The 22,949-nt window shown below is 38.9% G+C and overlaps 1 protein-coding gene across 2 annotated transcripts in view; it reads left to right on the top strand.

The window, feature by feature from the left end:
- The window catches only part of SLC35D1 (solute carrier family 35 member D1), a 54,647-nt gene that overhangs the window by 11,699 nt on the left and 19,999 nt on the right, over positions 1–22,949 (top strand). For both annotated transcript variants that reach the window (XM_027114019.1, XM_027114020.1), the window contains 2 exons: positions 18,953–19,020; positions 20,153–20,231. In XM_027114019.1, the coding sequence (XP_026969820.1) occupies positions 18,953–19,020; positions 20,153–20,231 (147 nt within the window). The remainder of the gene's footprint in view (positions 1–18,952; positions 19,021–20,152; positions 20,232–22,949) is intronic.

Below are 22,949 nucleotides of genomic sequence, written 5' to 3'. Positions count from 1 at the left end.
GGATAGTACTAAAATAGCTTAAAATAGCTCTGGCTGTCGACATAAAAATAGTGCATGCCAACTAGTGTCCTTCTCTTACGTGCCAGGAGGATAGAGGAAGGGAATTTTTACATTTCTACTAAACTACAAAATAGGAATAGTAGCAAACTATCCTTGAGAAACAAAAAATCCAGAAGGAGTAGAATTCTTCAAACCTAACAAAACGCTTGTTATCTCTAGAAGCTCTCAGTTTTGGTGTACAATTGTCATCCTGGCTTAAATCCCAAGCTGTTTTTTCCCCTCAGGAGATATTTAGCCGTGTGGTGACTTAACCATATAAATAGCAACGAATATAATAGTTTACTCATTTTCTGCAAATGTTTAGCTAAATAAATCCAGAATAAAGTAGCAAACTAAATCCAGACAAGAATTTTTCTCTGAAACACATATTCATAGCATAAAAATTGGTAACATTTTGTTAGAATTCACAGAATTTTGCAAACTTAATGGAAATCTAGAATTCTGCCAAGGATTTCGGTACCAAGATTCCTCCTAATGATTCCCCTGGCTAGTAGTTTCTTCAGAATAAATGTATTGATTGTTTATTATAATGACAGCGACAAGTTCCCCAAATCAATGGGGACCAAAATAAAGAAGAGGTTTTTAGAAGTAGTTAGACTGTTAAAAATTGTTCTTGAATTAGAGGTAGGAGAAGACTGACTGCTTATAAAGCTGTTTTGTTTTTTTATCAAGAACTCTTTCTTTTAAAACTGGCAAAGAACATATGTAAATGTTTTAATGAACTGTGACCTGGCTATCAGCAGGCCTAGAAATGACTCCAAAGCAGGAAACTACTGTAGAGGTGTTGCTCTAAAAATAAAGATGTTGAATGAGTTTTTGTGGCTGTGCAAAAAGTGGGAAGAGAAACTAACATTTATTGAGTCCCTATTATGTGCTAGTCACTTTTTATATACAATGTAATATAGTCCCCACAACAGCTGTAGGAAGTTTGAATTAACCCTATTTTACCAAGGTGGAAATAGAGGTTCAGAGAGACTGAATAACTTGCCCAGCATCAGACTGTCAGCAGGTAGTAGAGTCAGGATTTAAACCCAAGCCTGACTGCAGAGGCCATGGTCTTTGCAGTGTTCTGCCTCCTCTAGCTGACTCTGGCAGAAGCACCCTTCACTCTTTAGTTTTGGGGTAAGAATGTAATGTAAAATAACCAGGTACCCCATGGCAGCACAGATGATTCCAAATCTTGAGGCCAATCTGTACATGAGAAAGTTGGAAGAATTAATGTGATTAGGTATTCTACAGACTCGGCAAAAATGGAATTTTCATTAATTTGAAACTTTGACTAGTAGCTTGTAGCTACTTGAAAACATTGACTGAAGGAGATATTTCTTCATTCCAGAGTGATGATCGTTTAACTAGAAGTTATCTGCCAGGTTGTAGCAAAATTCATGCGTATTTTGAAGTTCACTAACACACTTTCAATTTTAAATGCTTCGATATAATTACAGGTGTTTACCCATAGTGGAAAAAATGACTTTGCCACCTATATTGGGATGAGATTTAGATTTTACTCTTTTATTCTTCTTTTCTTCTTTTTTTAAGCAGAGGAGTGGAATTTGAGTAATCTTTTTGTTTCTTCCAATGAAAATGCCAAGCAAAGGTCAAGAAAGGTTTATTTTGAAAGAACAGTGTTTTTTAAGAATGACTGAATTTATCTAAATGCTTTCAAGTTGGGATGATAAACTAATTATGGAGGCTAAACTCATTGCTTTGTGATCAACCCCATCAGTGTTTTGGGTTTTACATAAATGTTTGTTCATCCTTATTCTTATTAATTAATATGATTCTTATAAAATATTTATTAGGGTACAGATGGACCTACTGGCTGGCAGGCTTACAATCTCATGCTCTTTGTCTTAACATTCTGTCCTTGACATACTCTCCCTCTAACATTCTCGAATAGTTATTAAGTGCTATTGTGTGTCTCACAGTGCTAAGCTCAGGTGATAAGAAAGAAGGATGAATTAGGTGGTATTCTTGCCTTTGAGAACCATTTAGTTGTCTTGGGGAGCAGACCTGTCAACATCAGAGTTGTAATTGTTACCGGTTCTGTGGGAAAGGTGTTGGGGTCATTGTGGGTTGGAAAATGGAGGTGGGTCAATTCCATCTCCTTGTTGGAGAGGGAATGCCTATCTCATGGAGCTTTGCCTACAGAATGAAAATACAAATGATATGAATAATCAGTATCGTTTGGTAGGTTATGAATTAAATTTGGAACTTAGGAACTCCAAGAATTCTGAGTTTGATTCTGTTCCTAAATTCCTTTCTTCCTAAATTCCTTGTGTGCTTACTACAATTTTATTTTAAGTTCATTTCAGATTCAGTCAGTTCAGTATTACTGAGCATCTTCCTTGTGGTAAGAAAGCCCTGTGCTAAGTTCTTTGGGGAATATATGAGAAATACAACATAGTCCTTGCCACACAAGAAAGACATTTGACATGCTACAGAGATGGTGTAAGATCCAGCACCAAAGTGCATGCCCGTCAGTCAGTCAGTACTATAAGTATTCAGGTTAGGAAGAAACTGGTGTGGGTTAAATATCAAGCTTGGATTTTTAGAGGAGATAGGGCTTGGTTTTCTTACCCACCAACTGCAACAAGTAATGCTAACCTGTTCTGGAGGTTGTTGTTAGAGGTATAACTTACAGAAGTGGTTGAATGGTTTGCTTTTATTAATCAGCACAGAAGCAGTGGGTGGAAGCCATAGATGCCCTAGCGCATCCTAGAGGCTCATAGTATCCTACAAGAGGTTGCAGTTGATTTCTTCCACTGGAAGGTTCAGTTTCATAGTAGTCAGTGGGTTGGTGTCTGAAGTTCTGGCAAAAAGGGTTCACATTACAGAGTGGAATATGTGGCAGGATTTCAGGTAAGTGTTTTCTAGTAAGTCAGGTTCATATTCAGTGTGTCTTTTAGGCTTGGGTTGTCCCTTCAAAATATGTGTACATATAAGTGGACAAACATTCATGTATGTGCATGTATTTTTTTAAAGAGTGGACACTTTTTTGGCATGACAGTTTATCTTTTTTTTTTTTAATTTTTATTTATTTATTTATTTGGTTGTGTTGGGTCTTAGTTGCAGCAGGTGGGCTCCTTAGTTGTGGCATGCAAACTCTTAGTTGCAGCATGCATGTGAGATCTAGTTCCCAGACCAGGGATTGAACCCGGGTCCCCTGCGTCGGTAGCGCAGAGTCTTAACCGCTGTGTGCCACCAGGGAAGTCCCAACAGTTTATCTTTAAATAAAGCTGTTCCCATGTTAACAATTTCAGTCTACTTCTGACCTTCAAGTAATACTTCACCTATAGGGTATGATGCCTTGCACAATGCCTGATCAGATGCTTCCACATTAATCATTTTCCCTAATCCTCATTGTGTACCTGTGTGGTAGGTTGTTATCTGATATATAGAGGTTAAGGACATGCTTGAGGTTACATGGTAGCTGAGTTCAGCACTAGAACCAGTCTTTCTTTTTTTTTGGCCGCATCCTGTGGCTTGTGGGATCTTACTTCCCTGACCAGGGATCGAACCCGTGCCCTTGACAGTGAAAGCACAGAGTCCTAACCACTGGACTGCCAGGGAATTTCCCTAAAACCAGTCTCTCTCTGACTCCAGGGAGATCTCTTGCTGTTTGCCTGACCACATCTATCTCCCAAAGCCACTTGCTGCATCCCTGACTTGTTTTTTCCCCCGTTCAGGACTTGCGTGCATACAGAACAAGCTACTGAATGGGAGAAATATCTCAGATTAGTATTAGAAGTGGAGTCCCTGAAGCTTGGCTTTCTTGTTACTTAATTGTTTACAAATAATTATTTATTTCACTCAGTGAATATTTATTGAGTGCTTATTACGTGTCAGGTGCTGTTCTAAGTTAAAAAAAAAAAAGACATGTCTTTGCTTCAAAGGAGCTTGCATTCCAATGGGGTAAGATATACTAAGCATAAATTGTGTAATAAGAGCTATGAAGAGAGATAAAACGAGGAGAAGAGTGATTGGGGAAGTGCTCTTTTGGATAAGATGATTAGGGAGAGCATCTTTATAAGCTTCGTTTGAGCAGACACTGAACTGAGTGGACTGAGAGACCAGTTTGTGTGGCTCCTTGGAAGGAGTAGTCTAGGCCGAGGGAAGAGCAGGCTCTAAAGACTGAGGTAGGAGCTTGTTCACAAGGAGCATTTTCTGGAGTGGCAAATATCAGGAGACATCAGAGTGGGCCTTGGAAGGTGTGGAGGCAGAAAAACAAAAGGTACGTTCCAGGTGGAATTAATAGCGTGGGCACAGGCCCAGCCGCAAGGACCAGACTCTTCCACGTGGTTAGAAGGTAGAAGTCAACGACTTTGGAGCCCTTAGAGGATTCCTTGGAGAGCATGTGGTTCCAGACCCTTGTTTCACAGATGAGGGAACTGGGCCCAAAGAGGGCTCAGGGCGAGAGCCCAGATTTTCTGACTCTATGACTAGTGTCTCCTTCTTCCTGCCATCCCACAGCCTGCTTCCTTCCAAGTTGGGACTAGTGCCAGACACAGGAATTTGCAAGTTACTCTGCAGACAGTGACACGTCCCTAAGAGTTTGTGACATAAGTGGTACAGTGGAGAGGACTTGGGGCCAGAATGCAAAAGACCAGCAAACTCCAGTTCTGTCTGTGACCACTGTCTGACTTGGGATGAGTCCCTTCTTCTCTCCAGGCCCACTTCGTCATGTGGTAACCGAGTAGGCTGGGTCCACTGAGTCGGCTGGTTCTCTAGGTAGGGCGTGCTTCGGCGCTGAGACAGTGTTTCTGAGGAGTAGGACGCACGCCAGTGTGGAGACTGGGCTGCTGTTCTGACAGCTGGCACGAGCCCAGCTGCCTCTTGATAACCTGTGCTGATAAGCTGCTCTCATCTGTTGCGCTCTTGGCTTTCCTGACCCAGAGCTTTTTTGATTGTAAGCTCTCTGTGTACTGAATGAAAAGATCTCCAAGATAAATTGTTGAATGAAGAAGCACAGTGTAAAACAGTGCATATGGTTTACTAACTTTTGAGTAAAATAAAAAGGGAAAAATAAGAATATATGTACACATTCATTTAATTTACTTACTATTTAAGTAAAGAAACTGTGGAAGAATATGCATGAAACTAATAAAGTAACCACCAATTTGTGTGTGTGTGAGAGAGAGAGAGAACAGGGTAAGTGTAGAATAGAAGTGGGAGGGAGACTTTTCATTATTTGTCTTCTTATATTTTTTTGATTGTAGAGCCATATGAATGTATTTTAAATTACATTTTATAAAAGGAAAATAAGAAAAAGATAAAGGTTTTTTCTATAAGTAATGACTATCCTGTGATGAATTATAAATTTTAAAATAACTGGGGGAGGTGGGACAAATTAATTTGTTCTCATTGTTCAGAGTTGCAGACTCTTGACCCAGGATTCAAACTGAAGCAAAATCAGATCCAAATTATTTTTCTCAAAATCCCACTGTTAACCTTAGTAGGGAGAGGAGGGAAAACTTCCCTCTGTTAGGGCAGGAATCCAATTAGAGGGCTCTGAAAGGTCGGCTCCCCAGGGAAGCAGGCGTTACATAAAGCAGTTGATGAGCTGGCACAGCCTTTAAGCAAGAATTGAAGGCCAAGGAAGAAAAATCTAAATTACCATAAAAATTAAAAGGCAAGATGCAATTGAACAACTCATCCTAATGAGCACTAAGGTCCTTGGCAAAGCATTCTGAGCAACCAAATATGTGCGTGTAATTTTTCAAAAAGTTTAAGTTCTCAACGTCCCAGGTTTACCAGAAACAAAGGAACCAGTATATCCAGCATTTAGTTTTTTTAGACACATGTCTTCTAACTTTAAAACATTCTCCTTTTAAAAAAAAACATGGGACTTCCCTGGTGGTGCAGTGGTTAAGAATCTGCCTGCTAATGCAGGGAACATGGGTTTGATCCCTGGTCCAGGAAGATCCCACATGCTGTGGAGCAACTAAGCCCGTGTGCCACAACTACTGAGCCCACAAGCCACAACTACTGAAGCCTGCACGCCCTAGAGCCCACAAGCTGCAACTACTGAGCCCATGCACTCTAGGGTCCCTGTGCCACAACTACTGAGCCTGCATGCTGCAACTACTGAAGCCCACATGCCTAGAGCCCATACTCTGCATCAAGAGAAGCCACCGCAATGAGAAGCCTGCACACCTCAACGAAGAGTAGCCACAGCTAGAGAAAGCCCACGCGCAGCAACGAAGGCCCAACACAGCCAAAAAAAAACAAAACAAAACTATGTATCATGCAAAAGCCAGCTTACTGTTAACCAAAGATATCTATTTAACGTAGATAAAGGCAGAACAAGCATCAATTGACTAATGACTTTCCAAAGGACAGACTGTGTTTAAACTTGTTAGTCGCTGCCTCCAAAAGGGAATGTCTGTAGCACAAAGCCAGTGATTCAGAGTCTCAGGAATTGGAGTCTGACTTTCTGACAGCACACCCTGCTAGGTGTTCTCACATAGGGATGAGAGAACAGACCCCTTGCTGTAGCTCTCACAGGGCCAGCACTGTAGGCACTGGTACACTGTATAATGTCTTCATTATATCACTGGTTAAATAACATGGCTCAGATGAGTTTTACAGGAAAAATTACTGCACAGATCATCTACCAGGAGGTGTCTTACTAAGCATTACTACTAAATAATGAATTTTTAGCCTGTCTAGAGTTATTAATCTTTTCTGGGTCCCTTTGTGGATCATTACAGACTGATTCTCAACCCTGAAGTGTTCTTTCCACATAGAGACAGGACCTTCCGGCTTTCTGGGCCTTGGTATTCTCAAATGTAATACAGGTGGGTTGGATCAGTTATTTTTTTATTTGTGAATGACTAGATCTTTCTCTTTGCCTTTATATTGTTTGACTGACAAAGTAATGTTTTTAGCCATTCTTACCTTTGAGGATATGCTTTTTTCAAATAAGAGTAAGTGACCACATTGACACTAGTACTGGAGTATGTAGTTTTGACATGGTATGTAGGTTTTAACATAGGCAGTAGAACCTAGCAAGAAGGGGTATTGAAGATCTGTGGGTTCTTATTCCTTTTCTCAACTAGGAGCAGGAGGCAGGCAGATGGTTACAGTAGTGCAGAAGATGGGTTGCTAACTAGGACCACTGGTTGCATGAACTTGTCTAACTTTTCCAAGGTGGGGGGGAACCATGCAGATCATTTACACCACTGACATTATCTTCTGCCTTGGCAGGTGTCCTGGCAGTTTACTTTCTAGGCTAAGGATTCAATTCCTTTCTCAGGAGTTTTTTGGGGAATGAATTTTCAAAATAGAATTCATTAACCTTTTTTTTTCTTTTAACCATGAAGTCCAAAGACTAAGTGGTTTGTTTATTTTTAGTCTTTATAGTAAGCAGGGAGGTATCCAAACATAAGAAAATGTCTCAGTGATGCTTTGGATTTTATTTCAAATCTCAAGTAAATTGGCAACAGATTTTCCTGGGAGTGAGAATGGTTGCATCTAAGACTCAGGTATATGTTGAAATTATTCCCTGCTTTTCACTAGATTAGGGTGGTGATTTGGTGCTAATGTGGCATTGTAGACATTGCCAAGTTGTCCCAGCACTTTCTTGCTAAGCCTGCACGTAGCCTCAGACTTTTCACCAAGATACTGGTCCAGATAGGCAGATCCATCGATTAGAGCTAGTTGATTAGACAAAATCTGATTGTATCCCTACACTAGATTTTTTTTTCTTTTTCTTTTTTTCTTTTTAAACTGAAGTGTAATTGACTTACAATATTACATTAGTTTCAGGTATACCTTCACTAGATTTTATTCATTATGTTACTGATTACTGCCTAATCTTACTCAGTCTCCCTTTCTTAATTTCCTTAACCTAAGCAACTAAAGAACACATTTTTTTCATTAAAGTTTTTTTCTAAATCTTTTTATTTAACTGAAAGTCTTATTTAAACCAAATGCCTAGTTTTAGGAAGTGGTAGGTCCATATGACCTGTTTGCCCATTACTTATGCCACATTCTTTTCATGCCTGTGGTGTGTATTACGTTACACTATCAGCACCTGTAGAACCAGAGACTTCATTCAAAACAGAAGGAAAGCCTTAGAAAGCACGTTTGTATGTTCAGTCTGTAATCACAGCCCGCACTCAGCCAGCACTGAAAATTGCCGGCCATGTGTCAGAGAGCCCATCTAGTTCTGTGCCACACAGAATGACCAAGCAGGTCATTTTCTTCACAATGGCTCTTTATCAGTTTTCTCTAGAGGCAGAAGTTTTGTTTTGTTTAAAAATTGAATAACAAAGTACATTCTCACGTGCCTTCTTTATTTCTAACTTAGGGAGAAGAAAAATTCGCTTGTAAATCTATCACTGAGAGATAACAGTGATAGAAGTTTAAGTGAATAATCTCTCTGGATGTAAATTATGTATACATTTAAAGAGTCTGTATTTTATTCTCTCGATTGATTCTCACAAGAGACAGATGGAGTAGTTTTCTATATTTGTAATATAGGTAGAGGTTTAGAAAGGTTAACTGACTTTATGATGGCCTCGCAGAAAATTAATGGCAGAGATAGAGTTAGAACTTTCGCTTTTTGACTCAGTAACCATGTGGAACCATCTAGGAGAAAATTCAGAATATATTGCCTTGTCTTTGGTTTTCCCCAGTAGTCCAGATAGCAGGATGAAGGTTATGGAGCCGAACAGGTATTTACTAGCTGAATAATTTTGGTAAAGTTACTTAATATTTCTGAGCCTAGAGCATAATAGCTTAATAAGCAGTAGCTTTTATTGTTTTTATTATGCCATCTTTATGGCATAATAAAAGGAGAGTGGAATCCTTTGTGCTGTAGGACTGTTTGGGTCATATTTATCCTGCAGCTATACATTCAAATGTCTGCTGCTTGCCAAAGATCCATTCCTATGGCAAAGCAGGGGAATGCAACAGGCTGCCTGTCCCGTAGACTGGCTTTCTCCAGAGACAGGCTGAGTATTTAGGGAAAGAAAAAAATCCCGTGAGAATTATTTTTCTATTTTTGAATTATATATAAATGGAATTATGTCCTTGAGATTTATTTTAATATTCTATATAGTTATTATGTTCCCAAAGGGGACTGTGCACTAAACATTTGGGGCATTTTTCTGAATAAAATTTAATGCTCCGTGTAGAGAACATTGGGCTTTGAAATATGTTAAGTCTACCATGGATTAGCTGTGTTTCCTGAAGTAAGTCACTCATTGTCTTCTGGGGATAATAAGGCTTGGCCTTTCTATTGTAGGAATCAAATGACAGGCCATGTACGGAAGCACTTTGTAAACCATAATGTGCTCCATAAATATAAGGTGGTACGTTTTTATTGCTGCCATTTGTCCCTTCACTATCAGCAAACCTGACTAAACCATCTTCAGCTTAGTGCTCTGAGGCCTACCATGGGGCCTGGCACATGATCGGAACTTAGCAGATGTTGAATTGTACATTGAAAGCAGTGAAGGACTGTTGAGAAAGGATGAGGAAAGAAAAGAAAGAAATAAAAAGCGACCCAAGTGAAACTTTTAGGAATGAAAAATATAATCAGAATTGAAAAATAAAGCAGAAGCTATCAAACAGATTAGGTACTATACAAAAAAAGTTCAGTGAATTAAACAAATAGTAATAGAAACTATTCAAGATGAAGTTCAGAAAAAAAGACTAGAAAACAAATGAACAGATTATTAGTGACATGTAGGATAATATTAAGGGTCTAACATTTGTGTAAGTATCGTCCTGAAAAAGGGGCAGGGTGGGGGAGAAAAAAAATATTTGAAGAAATAATGGCTGATTTTTTTCCAAATTTGATGAAAACTCTAAACCTATGCCCACAAGGAACTCAATAAACCTTAAATAGAATAAGCATAAAGGAAACTATACCATAAAGAGGGATATTCCATAATGCTAAAAGGGTTAATATTAGTGGGTATAACAATACTGAGTGTGTATGTACTTGATGAGAGAGCTTCAAAATATATGAAGCAAAAAGTGATAGAACAGAAAGGATAAATAGACCAACCTACGATTATAGTGGAGATTTTAACATTCTCCTTTCAGTAATAGATAAAACAAATTCAGAGTCATTAAGGATAGAGAAGACTTGAACAACACCATCAACCAAGCCGACCTAACTGACGTTTGTAGAGCACTCCGCTCAATAGCAAGAGGATACACATTTGTTTCAAGTGCACATGGAACAATTCACCAAGATAAACTATATTCTGGGCCATAAAACAAGTAGTAATAGTTTAAAAGAATCAAAACCATACAGGGTATGTTCGCTGATCAGCACAGAATTAAACTAGAAATTAATATGTATTATAAAAGAAGAAAGATTTAAATTCAGTGATCTAAGCCTCTCCCTTAAGAAACTAGAAAAAAATAAGAGCAAATTAAACCCAAAGTAAATAGAAGGAAGCAGAAATCGATGAAATAGGAAACAGAAAAGCAGTAGAGAAATCAATGAAACTAAAAGCTGGTTCTTTGAAAAGATCAGTACAATTGCTAAACCATGGCCAATTGATCAGGACGGAAAGTCAGAATATACAAATTACCGACATCAGGAATGAGAAAGGGGCATCATTACCTAGCCTGCATATATTAAAAGGATAATAAGGGAATTTTATGAACAATATACCATAAACGCAAAAACTGAGATGAAATGAACAAATTCATGAAAGAGACAAAACTGCCAAAGCTCACTCAAGAAGAAATAGATAACATGAATAGCCTTATTCGATTAAATAAATTGCTCTATTTAATTAAAATAAGTAAAAGCCCTAGTTTTTAGCCCTATCTTTATTAAAGAAATTGAATTTTTAGTTTAAAACCTTCCGAGAAAGGAAACTCCAGGCCCTGATCACTTCACTGGAGAATTTTACAAGATGTTTAAGGAAGAAACAATGCTAATTCTACATAAAATTTTCCAGAGTATAGAAAAGAACACTTCCCAATTGATTTATGAGGCCAGCATACCCTCTACCACTAGCTGACAAAAAATTACAAGGAGAGAAGAAAACTATAGTCCAAAAAAATACAGCAGTATATAAAAAGGACACTAAATCATGACCAAGTTGTGTTTATCTTAGGAATTAAGGTTAGTTTAAAATTGGAAAATCAGTTAATCAGTGCAATTCATCATATTGGCAAGAATAAAGTAGAAGAACATGTCGATAGTTTGAGAAAATGTATTTGATAAAAATTGACACCCATTTATGAGTTTAGAATTCTCAGCAAAGTAGGAATAGAAGGGAACTTTCTCAACCTAATAAAGGACATCTACCAAAATAATGTATTGCTATTTTACTTAATGGTGAACGACTGAATACCTTTTCACTAGGATTGAGAACAAGGCAGGGATTTCTGCTCTCATATAATGTTCTATTCAACATTATACTCGAGGACCCCATCAGTGCAGGAAGGTAAGAATAAGAGATTATAAAGGAAGAATTAACAATATCTCTATAAAAACCATGATCATATATGCAGAAAATCCTAAAGAATCTAGAAAAGAGGGATTAGAACTAATTAGTTTAGCAAAGTTGTGAGATATACGGTCAGCATATAAAAATGGACTGTACTGCCATATACCAGCAATGAACACTTGGCAACTAAGTAAATAATACCATTTATAAAAGCTTCAAAAGTATGAAATACTCAGGGAAAAATTTAACAAAATATGTCAATGTCTGTACACTGAAAACTTTATAAAACAGTACTGAGAGAAATTTTAAAAGACCGAAATAAATGATTTTTATATTTATGAATGTTTATGAATTGGAAAACTTGATATTATTAATCTGTCAATTCTCTTCTAATAATCTGTAGATTCAACACCGTTCCAATCCCATAGCAGGATTTTTTGTAGAATTGCTAAGCTGATTTTGAAATTTATATAGAATTGCAAAGGACTTAATCATAGTCAAATTTGAAAAAGAACAATGTTGGAGGACCTAGCGAATATCATACTAACTGAAGTAAGTCAGACAGAGAAAGACACATATTATATGATATCACTTATCTGTGGAATCTAAAAAATAATGCAAATGAATCTATATACAAAACAGACTCAACAGGTACAGAAAACAAACATATGGTTACCAAAGGGGAAAGGGAGTCGGGGGGAGAGATAAATTAGGGGTATGGGATTAACAGATACAAATTACTATTACATAAAATAGAGAAGCAACAAGGATTTACTGTATAGTACAGGGAACTCTATGCAGTATCTTGTAATAGCCTATAATGGAAAATAATCTAAAAAAAAACATATATATAACTGAATCACTTTGCTGTAACCTGAAATTAACACAATATTGTAAGTATACTTCAATTAAAAAAAAACAAAAATCTTTTGGGGCTTCCCTGGTGGCGCAGTGGTTGAGAGTCCGCCTGCCGATGCAGGGGACACGGGTTCGTGCCCCGGTCCGGAAGGATCCCACATGCCGCGGAGCGGCTGGGCCCGTGAGCCATGGCTGCTGAGCCTGCGCGTCCGGAGCCTGTGCTCTGCAACAGGAGAGGCCACAACAGTGAGAGGCCCGCATACCGCAAAAAAAAAAAAAAAAAAAAAATTTTTATAAAGAAAAGAAAATTGTTGGAGGATTTATCTACTTGATTTCAAGAATTTTGTAAAACTACTGTAATCAAGACGGTGTGGTATTGGATTAAGAGTAGACATAGACCAATGGAACAGAGCAGAGAATCAAGAAGTACAGATAGACCATTTGGTCAGTTGTTTTTGTTGAAGGTAACTAAATAAATCAATGAGGAAAGGATAATCTCTTCAACAAATGGTGCTGGAACAGTTTGGCATCTATTTGCAGAAAAATGAACCTTGACCCTTACTTCAGGAAATACACAAAAATTAATTTGAAAAGTATTTTGAGTTGCATTGTGTTGTTCCTCCCCTCAAAGCCATGTTGAAGTCCTACCGCCAGTATCAGAATGTGACCTTATTTTGAAACAGGATCATTGCAGATGTAATTCGTTAAGATGAAATCATAATGGAAGTAGGGTGGACTCTAAATCTAATATCAGTGGTGCAGTTATAAAAAGGGCAAATTTGGACACAGACAGTAACATAGAGAGAATGCCATGAGAACATGAAGGCAGACACCAGAAAGATACCTCAGCAAGCTAAGGAACACCAAAGATTGCCAGCAAATCACCAGAAGCTAGGGGAGAGGTGTGGAACAGATGCTCTCTCACAGCCCTCAGAAGGAACCAACCCTGCTGACACCTTGATCTTGGACTTCTAGCATTTAGAACTGTAAGACAATGCAGTTCTGTTTTTTAAGTCACTCAGTTTGTGATACTTTGTTACAGCAGCCCTAGCAAACTAATACAAAAAGGATCATAGACCTAAAAGTAGAGCTAAAACTATAAAACTGGAAGAAAACACAGAAAAATATCTTTGTGATTTGGGGTTACACTGGGTTTCATAGAAAAGTCATAAAAAGCAAGAATTGTAAAACAAAATTGATCTTAGACTCCATCAAAATTAAAATTTTTTTCTTTGTTTTTTTTAAAAAATACATTTATTTATTTTTGGCTGTGTTGGGTCTTCGTTTCTGTGTGAGGGCTTTCTCTAGTTGCGGTGAGCGGGGGCCACTCTTCGTCACGGTGCACGGGCCTCTCTTGTTGTGGAGCACAGGCTCCAGACCCGCAGGCTCAGTAGTTGTGGCTCACGGGCCCAGTTGCTCCGCGGCATGTGGGATCTTCCCAGACCAGGGCTCGAACCCGTGTCGCCTGCACTGGCAGGCAGATTCTCAACCACTGCACCACCAGGGAAGCCCTAAAATTGTTTATCAAAAGACACTATTAAGAAAATGCAAGCCACAGACTGAAAATACTTGTATAATCATATATTGCATATATTGCATTCATATATATTGGGTTGGCCAAAAAGTTCATTTGGTTTTTTCCGTAAGATGGCTCTAGTAGTGCTTAGTTGTCTTTAACTTCATTCAAAACAATTTTGTTAGATTGTTTTGTTAGATTGTATGACAGCTGTCATATCAGCCTGCATTAAAAAAAAACCATGGATATTGGTGAATTTTTGTCTAGTCATTTTAATATTGAAGATGGGAAGAAAGCAACATTTTTGGCACATTATGCTTTATTATTTCAAGAATGGTAAAAACGCAACTGCAACGCACAAAAAGATTTGTACAGTGTTTGGAGAAGGTGCTGTGACTAATCGAACGTTTCAAACGTGGTTTGTGAAGTTTCGTGCTGGAGATTTCTTGCTGGAAGATGCTCCACGTTCAGGTTGACCAGTTGAAGTTGATAGTGATCAATCGAGGCATTAATTGAGAACAGTCAACGTTATACCACGCGGGAGATAGCCAACATACTCAAAATATCCAAATCAAGCGTTGAAAATCATTTGCATCAGCTTGGTTATGTTAATCACTTTAATGTTTGGGTTCCACATAAGTTAAAGTGGTAAAAAACCTTCTGGACCGTATTTCCACATACGATTCTCTACTTAAACGTAACAAAAACGTTTCGTTTTTAAAACAAATTGTGACGGGCAATGAAAAGTGTATACTGTTCAATAATGTGGAATGGAAGGGATCGTGGGGCAAGTGAAATGAATCACCACCAACCACACCAAAGGCCAGTCTTCATCCAAAGAAGGTGGTGATGTGTATATGGTGGGATTGGAAGGGAGTCCTGTATTATGAACTCCTTGCAGAAAACCAGTCAGTTAATTCCAACAAGTACTGCTCTCAGTTAGACCAACTGAAAGCAGCACTCGATGAAAGCGTCTGGAATTAGTCAACAGAAAACGCATAATCTTCCATCAGGATCACGCAAGGCCGCATATTTCTCTGATGACCAGGCAAAAACTGTTAAGGCTTGGCTGGGAAGTTCTGGTTCATCCGCTGTATTCACCAGACATTACACCTTTGGATTTCCATTTATTTCAGTTTTTAGAAAATTCTCTCAACGGAAAAAATTTCAATTCCCTGGAAAACTGTAAAAGGCACCTGGAACAGTTCTTAGCTCAAAAAGATGAAATGTTTGGGAAGATGGAATTATGTAGTTGCCTGAAAAATGGCAGAAGGTAGTGGAACAAAAGGGTGAATACGTTGTTAAGTAAAGTTCTTGGTGAAAATGAAAAAATGTGTCTTTTATTTTTACTTAAAAACCGAAGGAACCTTTTTGGCCAACCCAATATATATGATTAAAGACTTGTATCTAGAATATATATTTTAAAACTGTTAATTTAAAACTCAGTAGTAAGAAGACAAATAACTTGAATAAAATTTGGAAAAGGTTTGCACAGACACTTCACTAAAGAAACACTACTGATGGCAAAAAAGCACATTAAAAGATGCTTAACCTCTTTAGTGATTAGGGAAATGCAAATTAAAATTACAGTGATACACGTAGGGAATGGTGGATTTGGGATCTGGGTGCAGGTCTGATTTCAAAGCCAGTAATCAGTTTATGAAGGTTTTAAAAAAGAAGAAGAAACGGAACTTATAAGAGAGGAAAGTGCTACAAGTTTCAAGACAAAAGATGTTGGTGTCTGTGTGTGAAATAGAATGTATTCTATTTCTTCAAGAGTATTAGGTCTGGGGACTTTCCTGGTGGTCCCGTGGTAAAGAATCTGCCGTCCAACGCAGGGGACTTGGGTTCCATCACTGGTCGGGGAACTAAGATCCCACATGCTGCAGGGCAACTAAGCCTGCGTGCCGCAAACTACAGAGTCCCCACGCTCTGGAGCCCGAGCGCCACAACTTCAGAGCCCACTTGCCCTGGAGCCCGCGCACCACAACTAGAGAGAGAAAAACCTGCACGCCACAACTAGAGAGAAGCCCGCATGCCTCAGCGAAGATCCCATGTGTCGCAACTAAGACCCGATGCAGCCAAAAAAAAAAAAAAAGTATTAGGTCTGTAATACTTTTTACTCCGGTTTATCTGTATGAGTCTTGCCATGCTTCGACCAGGTATAAACTACAATTTTCATGTCAGTGTATAAATATTTTAAACATTTAACCCTAAAAATAACATTTGATCCCCTAGACCAGTATTTCTTAAAATGTTTGACCTCTACATACAGTTAGAAATAATAATTATATTGTGATTCAGTATACACTCCCATGCACACATAAATGAGGCAAAATTTCATGAAAAAATATTTCTTGTTACACGGAATACACCCTGTTTTCTATTTTGTTCTATTTTTTTTTGAATGCTATTTGTGATCAATAAATTGATTCATGACCTAAAAAAAATTAAAATTATAATGAGCTACCATTTATTTAATCACTTGGATGGTCTGAAACAATTCCAAATGTATGTATGAATGTAGAGCAGCGGGGACTCTCATAACAGTTCTGGTGGGAATACAAAATGTTATAGCTACTTTGGAAAGCAGTTAGACAGTTCATTATAAAATTAAAGATGCATTTACTGAAAGAACCAAGCCATCCACATTATGTCAAGTGAAAGAAGCCAGATATAAAAGAGTACATACTGTACAATCTCTCGTTTATATGAAATTACTGAATGGTAAAACTCTAGTAAGAAAGTAGATCAGAGGTTCCCAGGGGCTGTAAATGGGAGAGGGGATTGACTGTAAAGGGGCAGGAGGGAACTTTCTAGGGTGGTAAATATTTCTTTCTTTCCAGCTTTACTGAGATACAATGGACATTTAATATTGTGTAAGTTTAAGTTGTACAGTGGTTGATTTGATACAGTTATGTATTAGGAAATGATTACCACAGTAGCATTAGTTAACCCTGCCATCACCTCACATAACTGCCTTTTTTTTTTTGTGGTGAGAACACTTAAGATCTACTCTCTTAGTAATTTTCAAGTATATAATATAGTGTTGTTAACTATAATACCATGCTTATAGGTTAGATCCCTAGAATTTACGCATCTTATAAGTTGTAAAACCAACCTCTCACCATTTCCCCCATGCCCCAGCCCCGGCAACCACCACTTACCCTGTTTCTGTGAATTTGGCTTTTTTAGATTTTACGTGTAAGTGATATCAGACCATGTCTGTCTTTCTCTGTCTGATTTATCTCACTTTGCATAATGCCCTCAAGGTCCATTTATGTTGTTGCAAAAAGCAGGATTTCCTTTCTCATGGCTAAATAATGCTCCATTGTGTGTGTGTCTGTGTGTGTGTGTGTTTTCCATCTTGGCTGTACAAATTTACATTCCCACCCGCAGTGCACAAGTGCTCTCTTTCCTCCACACCCTCTCCAGTACTTGTTATCTCTTGTCTTTTTGATGACAGCTATTCTAACAGGTGTGGTGTGCTTACTGTGGTTTTGATTTGCGTCTTTCTTTTGATTAGTGATGTTGAGCACCTTTTCATGTACCTGTTGTCCATTTGTGCCTCCTTTTGGGGGAAATGTCTACTCACTTCCTTTGCCCATTTTTTAATTGGGTTGTTTGGTTTTTTTTTTTTTTGCTGTTGAGTTATATGAGTTCCTTATATACTTTGGCTATTCACCTCTTATCAGATATATGGTTTACAAATATTTTTTCCCATTCCGTAGGTTGTCTTCTCATTTTGTTGATGGTTTCTTTTGCTGTGCTGTGCAGAAACCTTTTAGTTTGATGTAGTCCCTCTTGTCTTTGCTTTTGTTGTTTGTGCTTTTGGTGTCATAGCCAAAAAATTATTGTCAAGACCAGTGGTAAGGAGCTTTTCCCTGTGTTCTCTTCTAGGTTTCATGGTTTTAGGCCGAAATTTCTTTATCATGACTGTAATGGTGGTTTCATTACTATATATTTTTCAAGACTCATTGAATTACATACTTAAAATTGGTGAATTTTATTTTTTATATGTTATGCCTCAACAAAGAACCATAAACAAATTGAATGTCTACTGTCTGTCAAATGCTGTGTTCGGAATGTGATTCAGTTAATTTGATGTGGTTCCTCCCACCAGGGAGCTCACAGTCTGTAGATGTGGTGTAGAAAGATTTGCAGTTCAGAGAGATAAGAGCACTAAAGAGAAGTACTGATGAGGCACAAAGGAAGGTGTTCTTGATCCGGGAAAGCCCCACGAAGGAGCTGCTTGGCTTCTAGTTTGATGAGTGAGCAGGAGTCAGATGAATGTAGAGGGGAAGGGTATTCCAGGCGAAGGCATGTGAGTTTGAAACTGCAGGTTATGTTTTATAAACCACAAGGAGCCTGGTATTGCTGGAGCCCTGGAGCTGTGAGATTTATGTTGAAGTGGTAAGAGTTGAAGCTGGACAGGTTGGCAGAGAGAGAAAAAGTGGAGCGTTTCTCATATTTGCCTGACAAACTCATATTGCAAGAGAAATTATGTACTTGAGAGACAAACCCTCCCTATTGGATGAGAAATGAGATGATCGATGCACCTGTCATTTCTATTCATTCCTTTGCTTTTGGCTTCAAAACAAACAGAACAACAGAAATGTTGCTTTTACAAAATCAACTGTTTTAAAATAGGAATTCTTCCTGGACAGACCTCAGCTGAAATTGTGTAACTAAGGCTGTACTTGAGCTTTCGCACGTTACAGGGAAGAAATACGTTTTAGGGTTTGAGAAAGCCTTTATTTAATACCAGCCATCTGGGAAAACTGCTGAGATTAGTAGGACATGGCTTGTGCCTTCAAGCAGATATCAGTTTCCTTGTACCAACAGGGAGAAGTACAAAATCTCCCTCACCTTACATATTTTGGAAAGGAGAAAACCTTACAAAACTGCTTGTTGATTCAGCTCCATGTATATGACATTCTTGAACATCACTCTCTATGCTTGGAGCGATGCAGGGAAATGTATGTGTGTGTCAGAGTGTGGCGGGAGCAAGCGCACAGGAGTTGGGTTAATGAGTGGAACGGCTGATGTTGAGAGCCTGCTCTAAAGTCCGGGGCTTTCTTGTGTATTACAGGCAATGGATTTTGAAGGCTGGGCCGACACCCTCTTTCTTCTGCAGTTCACCCTCTCTTGTGTGATGGGGTAAGCCTTTGCTGCCTTGTTAACAGATAGTTTTTCGAGGCAGATTTGTTCTAGCGTCTTTTTGCCTCATTCCTTAGTATCCTGTTCTGTCTCTTGAGTGTATCAGCTTAGGATAAACCTCCAGATTCAAGTGGTTTCACCACCCTTGGGAATGTGCCCTCAGGGCTACCAAACTGATCTCAAAGTCATGCTTAGAAGGATGAAGGAAAAAAACTAATATTTACCCAATAAGCTAATACGTGATAAGCACCATTATATTTCAACATGCATTATTTAATTTTTTTTCTACATTGACCATTTGACAGATATTGTTGTCCCTTACCTATGAGAAAGCAGGCCCAGAATTCAAGTAAATTGTCTAAGTTTGCAGAATTAGTAGGTAGCAGGGGCAGCCTTTGAATTTAGGGCTGACTTCTCCCTGCCAGGTTGTAGAAGGCAAGAGGGTATCTGCAAATGTGCTGTTATCTGCCTCTTCTCTTCACCTCCAAATATCCCTAATGCTTTTTTCCCTCAACCAGTCATTTCGCTCGATATTTGTGACCAGATCTGGCACAGGCTAGGTACATAGTGATTGGATGCTTCAAAATAAAGTTGACGTGATACCTTGGTACTGAGTCAGGCTTCGAAGCCTCATTGTAAAATCTGGGGCTGCTGACTGCTGCCACTTTGTTGTTAAGTGAACTATATCCCCTCTTAAAGTAGTTCTCATTTGCTTTTCTTCCATCCTTAAGAATCTCTCTTGCCTTCACCCTGGTCTGGAATCATATTGGCCTCACGGTGACATGCACACCTGAGCCAGGGCCTGTGAGTCCTGAGCTTTCTATCTGGGTTAGGTGAATTAAGACTATGATCTAAAAAGAGTACTCATGATTGTAAATGGTGGTTTCAAGGTTTTGGTGTGGTAGCTGGGAAAAGCACCTGATCGTTAAATGTACATGTGTTTCTCTTTAATGAAATTTAAAAAAAATCTGAAGCTGCAGTATAAGCAGCAGTGAAGTAGGGAAAGCTCACAGTCAGTCAGTGACTAGTAGAATGTACTGGCATGGCCAACACTGTTTCTCTTGGCTACAGGTTATTATAAAATCAGCAGTTGAATCTTACTTATAAGATACCTTTTCCTTCTTTTTTCCAGATTTATCTTGATGTATGCCACAGTACTCTGCACTCAGTATAATTCTGCTCTTACAACTACAATAGTTGGCTGTATTAAGGTGAGTTGAAAAAATACTGTTCTCTTTTGGGTGCCTTCTTTATTTGAAAAGTGTTCCTCTAAAATAAGTCTGGCTGTGGCCTTAAGCCCCATCATTCTTATTTCCTCATGTGTTGCCTTGGTAGTTTGACGACTTGTGGGGTGGTTTCTAGAACAATCCTTAAGAACTCAGGGAAAGCATCATCTCTACTTCCAGGCAACTTAGGTCTGAGGAGTATGGGAAAAGGAGAATGTGTCATCTCAGAGCAGAGGAAGGAGAGTCAGCCCTGTTTCTCACAGAGCAGATGACTAGCTTGGTTCTGATAGGTTTGTCCCTTTAACTCCCAATGAGAATTGTTCTCTGCCTCGCTGAGTTCTGGCTGTTCTGTAGGAAAAGGATGCCTGCCAAAAGCTAATCCAGGGAGTTTTCCTAAGCGTGAGCCAAACCTTAAATGGCCCACTTTTAAAAGCTGTGTCTGACATTTCCAGTGATGTCATTTCCTCCTGATCCATTTTATTTGAGGGAGGCTCATTTGTCTTCAGCCAGGAGAGCCAAGCTGACTTGAATATTGAGCTGCAGTTAGTGACTTGAAGCCTGAGGCCTCTTTCATCTGACTTTGTGATTCTGGTGCTTTAAGATCGAAGAGGCCACAGCATCCCTGAATTCCAAAAGAATTAATGAGGTAGGCTTGCTTTCTAAGAAAAGCAAGATAGAGGTAGGTCCTGGATCATTTGGAGGAAAGAGTGCAGTTGCCCTTGGAACTTACTTTCTGGTGCCCCATTTGTCAATAGCGAGGGAAGGGGTTGCAGAGGCAAAGTTTGTACTGTTCTGCTATGTTTCCCTTTACACCCCCAGTGGAGTTGTGTCTGCCTGACCTCATTTTAGAAACTAGATTTGGGTTAAAACTTCAGAAGGTCTGTGTCTTCAAATCATGGATTTGGAGTGTTTGGTGTGAATAGAATTCTAAATTAAACTATAACAAGTAGTTGTGTGACTTCCCGTGAAAGCTAGAGATAGGCATTCAAAGGCCTGGCCTGGCTGAGACAGTTTCAGCCCCCAAATTAGCTCTCAGCCCTGTTTCGGTTTTTGTAAAGTGAGTGCTTCAAGAGCAAAGTAGATGACTTGCCTTTTCAGAATAAAAACAGTAAGAACATGAGAGACAGAACAGTTGGTGCCATGTTTTTAACCAAGAAGGATGGTGAGGGAAAGTTATTTAGCAGATAACTAAACCTATTTGCTTAGAATTTCTTAGTGTACGTTCTTTTATCATTATTAGCATGGGGTACAAATACAGTCATGCTCTCATTAACATAAAGTCCAGTACTTTTCTTTTGATATTTCTTCCTTCCCACAGAACTGTATGAACTTAGTCCAAAGGGAGCAGTTTTACTTCCAAACTCTAGAGGGAGGGGAAAAAATGGATTATCTGATTATAGTTGACCCTTAAACAATGCAGGTTTAAACTGCTCTGGTCCACTTAATACTCGGATTTTTTTCAGTAGTAAATATTACAGTACTACACCATCTGTGGTTGTTGAATCCACAGATGCTGAATCACAGGTAAGGAGGGCCATCCATAAGTTACAGTCGGATTTTCCACTCACCCCTAACCCCTGCTTTGTTCAAGGGTCAGCTGTGGTTTATAATTGCTGTTGCTTCTCACGGCCATGTGGTTTTGCTATTAAAGGATGTCTTATACCTTCAGACAGATGGGAGTACCCTGATGTCCTTGCTGGTTTGGAGTGTTTCAGGCCACAGTGGTGCTTCTTTCATTAGCCTCCCAGTTACAACCCTTGTAGCTCAGTTACTGTTACAGCAGGCTTCAAGCTTCCTTCTGTGCTTGAGGATCCTAACCCCATAAACCCTTGGGTCAGCATTCCTTGTTTCTCCTGAGTGTGGTGGGAAAATTACTTAGGAGAGCTAGTTAAACACGGAAATTCCTAGGCTCACCTCAGATGTATTGAATCAGAATCTCTAAAGTAGGACGTGGAAATCATCAGGGTTTCCAGCTGAGTCTCAGGTATGCTAAAGGCTGAGATTGCGGTCTTAGTTTTGAGCTACCAGCGCAGACTCTTCTGTGCTTCCTGGTAAGTTCTACTTTGGGAACATGAGTGTCTTTTCTGATAGAAAACCTTGGTTAGGATACCCTAATATATACTTTAAGTTTTTCTAACTTCTGGGGCTTCCCTGATGGTCCAGTGGCTAAGACTCCGCACTCCCAATGCAGGGGGCCCGGGTTCGATCCCTGGTCAGGGAACTAGATCCCATATGCCACAACTAAAGATACCGCATGCCAAAACTAAGACCTGGCGCAGCCAAATAAATAAATAAATATTTAAAAAAAAAAGTTTTTCTAACTTCTGACTGATTTTGAGCAACAAGCGTTGAGTTCTCTGTCCTTTCCCTTTCTGAAGTTTCTTGGGCAGTTTATGCAAATTAATCTCTCTTTTCCCTGGATCTCTGTATTCCAAGAGGTCCTGTTACACATTTTCCCAAGTTGCCTACCAACCTTGTTTCCTGTTACATGGTATTTAATTTTATTTTTTTCCTCTCAAATAATAAGAAAATCTGCTCTAAAATAACTTTCTGTCTCCATCCTTAGACCTAGAAGAGGCTGACATAATTTTGAATGCTCTCTCAAAGCGTACTCTATTAAAAAAATAATTTTGAAGTTTGTTTTTGGCTTCTTAAAAACACTGTGGCACTATACTTTCTGCTTCACAGGTCTAATCGGAGAGA

Source organism: Aethalodelphis obliquidens, unplaced genomic scaffold (assembly GCF_003676395.1).
Source record: "Aethalodelphis obliquidens isolate GAN/ISIS:26980383/991018 unplaced genomic scaffold, ASM367639v1 scaffold13, whole genome shotgun sequence".
Taxonomy (NCBI): domain Eukaryota; kingdom Metazoa; phylum Chordata; class Mammalia; order Artiodactyla; family Delphinidae; genus Aethalodelphis; species Aethalodelphis obliquidens.
Note: the sequence above shows the minus strand (reverse complement) of the source record. Positions and strands in the feature narration are given on the sequence as shown.